Source organism: Mus pahari, chromosome 18 (genome assembly GCF_900095145.1).
Source record: "Mus pahari chromosome 18, PAHARI_EIJ_v1.1, whole genome shotgun sequence".
In the NCBI taxonomy this organism is placed as follows: domain Eukaryota; kingdom Metazoa; phylum Chordata; class Mammalia; order Rodentia; family Muridae; genus Mus; species Mus pahari.
The window spans coordinates 32753483-32761682 of NC_034607.1; the positions used below are offsets into that span (position 1 = coordinate 32753483).

General features: G+C 47.9%; 1 protein-coding gene across 1 annotated transcript in view; it reads left to right on the forward strand.

Moving 5' to 3' along the window:
* Window positions 1-4509: 4509 nt before the first annotated feature.
* Washc1 (WASH complex subunit 1) overlaps window positions 4510-8200 on the forward strand; it is a 12583-nt gene continuing 8892 nt past the window's right edge. The window contains exons 1-2 of the mRNA XM_021218027.2: window positions 4510-4602; window positions 7067-7220. Of these exons, the coding sequence (XP_021073686.1) occupies window positions 7072-7220 (149 nt within the window). The 5' untranslated portion in view covers window positions 4510-4602; window positions 7067-7071. The remainder of the gene's footprint in view (window positions 4603-7066; window positions 7221-8200) is intronic.

Sequence of the window (8200 nt, forward strand, 5' to 3'; positions counted from 1 at the left end):
CTAAAGATCCTGTTGGAGAAATTCCACCACAACACCTTGCAATTAGCACTGGGAGCCTACCTAACCTAACAAATAGGACTCCCAGCCCTGAAGCCTCTGGACTGCTAGAGCAGATTGAAGCAGCTGCAGCTTTACTGGGCTGACACAGGAAAGCAAGTCATATCTGGCTGGCCCTAAGCAAGGCAGGAAGTGGCAAAGGATACTTAAGTCTGCAACTTGCTCTTTTCTCTGTGAACTTTGCTTGGGGGAACCTATATCCCTGGGACCAGGAAAGAAAAAGTTCTCAGTCTTGTAGGATCCTAACCCTCACTGAAACCACAGCGTCCTGGACTGTATGATGAGTCTGTGTGCCAGGCTCAGGGATGACTACAATGTCAACAGCATGCTCTAGCAGGGGCCTTGGAAACACCGGGCCGGGAAGAGAAGGAACTGAAAGGTGAATGCCTGTCTCACGCTTTTCAAGACAGGCTTTCCCCGGCTGTTGTGGAACTCACAAGACCAGGCTGAGCTTGAACTCAGAGATCCATCCATCTGCCTCTGTCTCCCAAGAGCTGGGACTAAAAAGCCCTGAGCCCGCACACCACCCCGCTCCTGTGCCACCCTCTTTGCAGGCTACTCATTTAATCCCTATCAAATGGATTGTAGTAAATGAGGAAAATGGGTCAAAGCATTAAGTAACTTAGCTAGGCTCTCCCAGTGTGGATGTAAATGAAGCCTGATAGTTTCTAAGCTTATGCCCTCGCTCTTTCTACCAGTGCTGGTGTCTGACGGTGCTAACGGGGGAACAGATTGGGCTTCTTGGAGGAACCCTTGAGCCGAGCTACTGTCGCCTCAGTCCTGCCATTCCTTCAAAATGTACATTGAAGTTGGGTGTTGCTGTTGCGTAAGCCTTGGTTGGCCCCACTCCTGAAGGCAGACTTACACTAAGGGCTTGGCTTTAGAATTCTGGAGAGCCTTAAGAACAGAAGTGCTGGTCAGAGTCTTCAAGGAAAGTGAAAGGCAGATAAAGACCAAAAACAGTCCAGAGGTGACACCGGGGACAAACAGAAGAGGAAGCAGGTGGCTGGTGGCAGAGAGCACATTCAATAGAACAGCGGCGGATATCAGACTGAAGCCACATTGGGGCGAAGTAGAGCTGACCCTGGGAAGAGACACCTCCACCAAGGCAACTCTTATAAAGGAAAACATTAAGTTGGGGATGTCTTACAGGTTCAAAAGTTTAGCCCATTACCATCACAACGAGAAGCATGGTGACTTGGCAGGCAGATGTGGTGCTGAAAAGGGGACAGAGAGTTCAACATCTGTATAGCAGGCAGCAGCAGGAGACTGAGACACACTTCCTTTATCAAGGCCACAACTCCCAGTAGGGCTACTCCCTATGAAGTGGAGTCTATGGGGGGCACTTTTATTCAAACCACCACAGGCTCCTTTAAAGCAGTGCTCCTAAACTCAGTTTTGCAAACTATCATCTGAATCGGTCATATCTCCTCAGCTGTGATATAAAGAGCAAGCTGACCGTGCTGTTTGAAGTCCCTGAGATGCTCTGGATGCAGGATTGCCCTTCCAACCTTGTGGGAAAGGTAAGGCGGAACAGCCGAAACAAGTCAAGAGCAAAAATACTGTGTCCTTGTGTCTTAGTTAGGGTTCTATTGCTGTGAACAGCCACCATGACCAAGGCAACTCTTATAAAAAAAACAACATTTAATTGGGGCTGCCTTACAGGGTCAGAGACTCAGTTCAGTATTGTCAAAGTTGGAGCATGGCCACATCCAGGCAGGCATGGTGCTGAGAATTCTACATCTTCATCTGAAGGCTGCTGGCAGAATATTCCCTTCCAGGCAGCTAGGTTGAGAGTCTTAAAGCCCAAGGCCACAGTAACACACCTATTCCAACATGGCCATACCCTCTAATATGCCACTCCCTGGGGTGAGCATATAGAGACCATTACAGCTTGAAAACAGAATGGAGAACAACACATGTCCAGCATCTTCTCAGCTCCCAGTTGTCTCAGATACATTTTGTCGATCATGGGCCAAGTTGCTTATCTGCTGCTCTAATGTCTTTCTGCTACCTGTTAAACTCACTCATTTAAAAGCCGAGGCAGGGCTAGCATGGCTTATTCGCCAGGTGGGATGAACTGCTGAGATTCAGGTGCCTAACTTGAGTTGCCCCATATGCCCAGATGATTGGTCTCCATGCCCGCGTGCACACACATCCCATCCCCTTATCAAAACAGCAGATGGTCGGCTTACTTGGCTCCACCTAAAGAGTGGATTTGGATTGGAAAAGAAAAGTCCATGCCTGACTGTCGTGGGATAGCCTACTGGCAGGAACACCATCTTGCAGTCAGAGAGGAGGGCTGAGAAAAGCCTATTTGCTTCCTGGGAATGACAGGAAGAACAGCCCTGGGATGTGTTCCCATTGGTTCACCCAGGACAGAATGTCTTCAAAATTACCAACAAAACTGCTGTAATGGCACCCAAGGAAACAACGGCGGTACCCAGTTTTGAGACACATATAGTCTCCATGACTTGCTGGCTGTAGAACAATAGTCTAGGAACACATTTCCCAGAAAAATGCCACGACATCTTGGTGTGTGCATGTGTATATGCGCGTGTGTTACCAGACTTAAGCCAATAAAATAAATTCTACATGTTAATTTAAAAACCTAAACATAGCTCGATGTGGAGGTGCAAACTTTTAAACTCCCAGGACTTGGGGAAGAGAGGCCAGTGGAGTTCTGTGAGCTTGAGGCCAGCGTGGTCTACTTAGCCAGCTCCAGGCTAGCCAGGGCTATAGAGTATGATTGTCTCAAAAAACAAACTTTAAACCTTTTGAACATGGAGCACGAGGAAAGCAATGGAGAATGTCACCACCAGTAGGGAAGCTAGTGTGTAGATTGTTGAGGTCCTAAACCAGCCCATCCCCACAGTGGGATGAAGGTGTGCCGGGCACAGCATTGGCTCCGGGTGAGGGCACTGAAGACTGTGCACCCACCCAGTCCTTCATCCTTTCTCTGACCTCAGATGGTAAAGACTGATGCTGGAGAACTGCCCCAGACCCCACACGAGGACAGGGCAACTTTGCATGATTACTCTCTAGCACATTGTTACCATCCCTACTTGCAAGAGCTTTCTGCCTTCCAGAAGACTCCCCAAGGGCCAAAGCGGGGAGCCCCCACCCCCCTGCAAGCACATAGCTCACAACTTCCCCACAACACATTGCTTTCAACATCAGGTGGCCACAACACTAACTGACAGAGGCCCCGCATAACCTGGCAATATGTAGAATTCTGGACATGTCCACTGTATGTAGGATCCTGGACATGCCCACTGTGTCTTAGTGTATGGGTGGTGTGTGTGTGTGTGTGTATAAGAAAGCAGAAGGGAGCACTGGATCCTGCTGAAGCTGGAGTTACAGGTGACTGTGAGTAGATCAAAGTGGGTATTGCAACCTAACTTGGATCCCCTGCAAGAGTAGTTAGCACTCTTAACTTCTGAGCTCCTTTTCCAGGCCCTGTACACATAAATCTTTAAAATCATTTCCTGGTTGCTATGGTAATCTTTGCAGGCCTAGTGCTGCTCCCAGCTGTTTTTCGGCTGTGGGGTGGGGTGGATTTCTGTCAGCATTTCTTTTGTGGCTGCTGACGGACTAAGAGCTCATCAGCTGTGGGCTGTCTGTGGCTTCTTTGGCCCTAAGAAGGCGGTTAGAAGGCTGTCTGAAAACTAGAATAAGGGATGTGGTAGTAGGGGAGACTCAGTTGCGTCCAACACTCTTTTTTTTTTAAAGATTTATTTATTTATTATATGTAAGTACACTGTAGNTGTCTTCAGACACTCCAGAAGAGGGAGTTAGATCTTGTTACGGATGGTTATGAGCCACCATGTGGTTGCTGGGATTTGAACTCTAGACCTTCGGGAGAGCAGTCGGGTGCTCTTACCCACTGAGCCATCTCACCAGCCCGCGTCCAACACTCTTAACACACACACACACACACACACACACACACACAAGGTGACTGTCCATCTACAGCACTGCTTTCTCATTCCTAGTAAGCAATATTCCATAGTTTGTTTCTATGCAGAACTTGTGTGATCGTGCCGTATCTGACCGCTTCTACGTTGATTTTTTTTTTTTTTTTTTTTTTTTAAAGTTGGAGACTAAGGGACTTTACGTCAAAGGAAAACACAGGAAAGGCAGGATCTTCTAAAAGATTAATTAAGCCACTGAAGTATGCATGGCTGGAGCAGAGGGGGCGTTTGGGGAACTTCCACTTGATGTCCTCTATAGGGCATATGTAGTGTGAGGGTTTCTTGGAGCCGGTAACAGGAGAGACCTGAACCTCGCAAACAGGGAAGGTAAAAGCACAGAATGTGGGACAACTTCCTGGCCTAGGCCCCGCCCACCAGCAGCCCGGAAAGCCGGAAGTCGGACAGAGTAGCTGACAGTGGCGGACGCTAGGACCGGGGAGTGCGGGTCCCCAGGGGGCGGGGACGCTCACGTGAGGACGCCGCCCTGGGGTGAGCGTGCAGGGAGGGCGAGGGGCGGACTGCGAGCGCAGGCCCCGGAGGAGGCCGAGACCCTGCCGCCCACCGGCTGGAGGCGAGTGAGGGCCCCGGGGCGGGACGGACCGGGACGGACAGGGAAGGCGATGTCGGGATCTGGTCTGCCGCTCCACCCACACCCTGCAGCCGGGCCCCCATGGCTTCCTGAAGATTTGGGGGGAGCAGGGCGTGGGAGGACACTTGCACGGTGCGGGTGGATTGTGCTGAGCACTTTCGAAATTACGAATTACACTGGTGATACGCACGTATAAGGTGGGGGTTGATGATCTGGGTTAAGCGCCGATCACTTAGAAACACATCACTTATGCTAAAAAAACAAAACAAAAAAAACCAAGCACGGTCTCTGTCAACGTAATACTTGACAGATGTGTGTCTGTGTAAGAGAGGAATGTTTATGTATTCATGGCATGCATGACAAGTGAAAAATAAGTAAGCAGAAACGCTTGGAGGCCAAGATAGAACTGTAGTCGTTTGCTGGAGGGAGGAATTGTTTTGTATCAGAACAAAACTCACGACTTATAGTAAACTACTTTTACTTTTCAGCTGTTTATTATTTATCCCCACAAGTAGAGTGGCCTTCAATCCATTTTAGATGGTTTGGAAACTTTCCCTTGTGGGCAGGACCGAGAACAGGTCATCTACCCACTCCTTACAGGGCCCCAATGACAAACCAAAGTACAAGTCCATCAAAGGGGTTCCTTGGGGGAACCCCTGAGTTTACCGGGTTTACTTGCAGAATGCGGGTGTCCCAGAACAGCAGAATCACCAGAAAGTCACCCTGCATAGATGATGAGTCCCCCTTACTAGCAGTGGACACTGAGGCTACTAGGTGATGTGCAGTTAGGGCAAAATTATTGTAACATGCAAGAGGTGCAGAGGGGAGGGGCAGAACATGTCCCATCTTGAATTTCACTTTGGAAGTGACAGTTGTCCCAGTGGAGATGGTTAGTGCTCAGAGTGTCCTGCACAGTGACACTCCAGACTTTTCCAGTGAGAGCCATCAACGTCTTTGCAATAGTGATGCCTAGTTCCAGAGTTTATTGTGAACATGATCAGGTGCAACAATGCTGTGTGAAGCTGGGGTTCAGGGACCCACTGAGTCAACACAGGGCAGAGAGAGAGAGAGAGAGAGAGAGAGAGAGAGAGAGAGAGAGAGAGAGAGAGAGAGCTTTTTTTGTTTTTTGTTTTTGTTCTTGTTTTTTTTCGAGACAGGATTTCTCTGTGTAGCCCTGGCTGTCCTGGAACTCACTTTGTAGACCAGGCTGGCCTCGAACTCAGATATCCGCCTGCCTCTGCCTCCCGAGGAGAGCGAGCTCTTAAATGGTTTGCATTTTTGTGTATGAAAATGACTGAACATGCTGATTGATAACAATTTTGAATTAGATCATTGATGGACAGCCAGTGTGGCGCACAAGGTAAGTATTTTACTGTTGAAATGTTGTTTGGTCAAATTTCCTGAATTAAAATTGGGGGCACTGATAAATTCACAGACACCGAGAGAAGGGAGGTAGCAGTTGAAATGAGGGGGACTGACAGACTTGCTCTGTAGGTGTGTAGCTGTTATTAGCTAGTGAAAAGAATCGTTAGTCATAAATAGTAATTGGTGTTAGTAGTGGCGATGTAGCATATTTTACACTGGAAAATAAGTTGAATAAAGATAGCTACATGGTAGAAGGGATGATAAAACAATGTCACCATTAATTTTGATTCTTTTTTTTTTTTTTTTTTTTGNTTTTTCGAGACAGGGTTTCTCTGCAGCCCTGGCTGTCCTGGAACTCACTCTGTAGACCAGGCTGGCCTCGAACTCAGAAATCCGCCTGCCTCTGCCTCCCAAGTGCTGGGATTAAAGGCGTGCACCACCACGCCCAGCGATTCTTTTTTTTTTTTTTCTAAAGATTTATTTATTTTATTTATATGAGTACACTGTAGCTGCCTTCAGACACATCAGAAGAGGGCATCAGATTCCATTACAGATGGTTGTGAGCCACCATGTGGTTGCTGGGATTTGAACTCAGGACCTCTGGATGAATAGTCAGTGCTTTTAACTGATGAGCCACCTCTCCAGCCCCCTAGTTTTGATTCTTATGCCAGAGCTCATTCTAGGATATGCCTTGCCTAAAAAGAGTAATGGAGACTTTTCTACAAAAATTTTTATTTAATTATCGTGTGTGTGTAAAATTTTTATTTAATTATCGTGTGTGTGTGTATGTGTGTGTGTGTGTGTGTGTTATGTGTACATCATGTATATGTTGTGCAGATAAATGTGTGTCTTGTCAAATATATGAGGGTCAGAGGACAGCTTTTTGGAGTGGCTTCTCTCCATCTATCGTAGTGTCTCATCTAGTGAGGGCTGGTCTTGAACTGTCTGTATCAGAAGGTGGCCTTGAACAACAGACAGTCCTTGCTTCTGTCTCTCAGGCACGAGGATCACAGACGTATGGCTGATAGGCAGAGGGGTGAGTGTGGGGCTGTGTTCTTGATGTCTTGGTTCCTTCTCACAGGCATCATGACACCGCTGAAGACCCAGTGCTCCTTGGCGGGCCAGCTCTATGCGGTGCCCCTCATCCAGCCAGACCTACGACGAGAGGAGGCAATCCAGCAAGTGGCAGACGCCCTGCAGTACTTACAGAACATCTCTGGGGACATCTTCAGCAGGTGGGACCTGCTACAAAGCTGACCTGAGTGAGGGCCACCCCTTTTCTAAGTGGGATTCTCTGCAGCCCTGTGTACCTTCTGCAAACAACTTCTTTAATGACCCAACTAATTCCCAGTGTGGGAAGGGTATAAGGGCAAAGACCAGCTTGGAAACATGCCTGAGCTCACCACCTCCTCACTGTGAAATGTAACCCCTTAGGGTTCTTGTGGGCCTGTGGGTAGCAGTGACATTTCCAGACTCCTTCCCACCAGATCTTGTCCTTCACCGACTCAGTGCTAGGTGCACAAGGCCCTGTGCTTAGGTCTAGCTGTAGATCCGAGAGTGTTGGTGTCACAGTTCAGCTAGAGCATAACTCTGACTGGGCCGACAGGTCTAAGAACCGCTGTGCCTTCCTTAACTGCAGCTGTGTGCTGAGGAGTAGATCACTAGATGGCTTTGTCCTTGTGGGGAAAAGATAGTGTGCTCCACAGATGCAGGTGTCCCCTGATGTTCTCAAGACACACACAGTGAAAGTGAGACGGATGGAACCGCTGCTGCATGACCCAGTAACTGCAGACTTCTATAAGCAGGGGGAATATGCTGTAAGAGAATGATAGCCGTTACACTACATAAAGACAAGCCAGCAAATCTCATTTATTATCATTACTAAGTGTGTCGTGCATAATTGTATGCGCTGTGCTATATGCTACTGGCCAAACAGTGTTATTTTCATCAGCATTTCCTCAAAACTAGGACTAAGATGCTGCGTTGTTGCAACGTTGCCATAGCTACTGCGTCTTTAGGGGAGGGGAGGTCTTCTGCTCTGTTTCGATGTTACGGGTGTACCTTTGTGTCTGTGGTCCTTTGTAGGCTAACGATTCAGGACAAGACAGGGTCAAGGGTGTAGTTCCAGCTGAGAAGCCAGAGAGGACAAGAGAAGATATATATATAGATAGATAGATAGATAGAGGACAAGAGAAGATATATATATATATATATA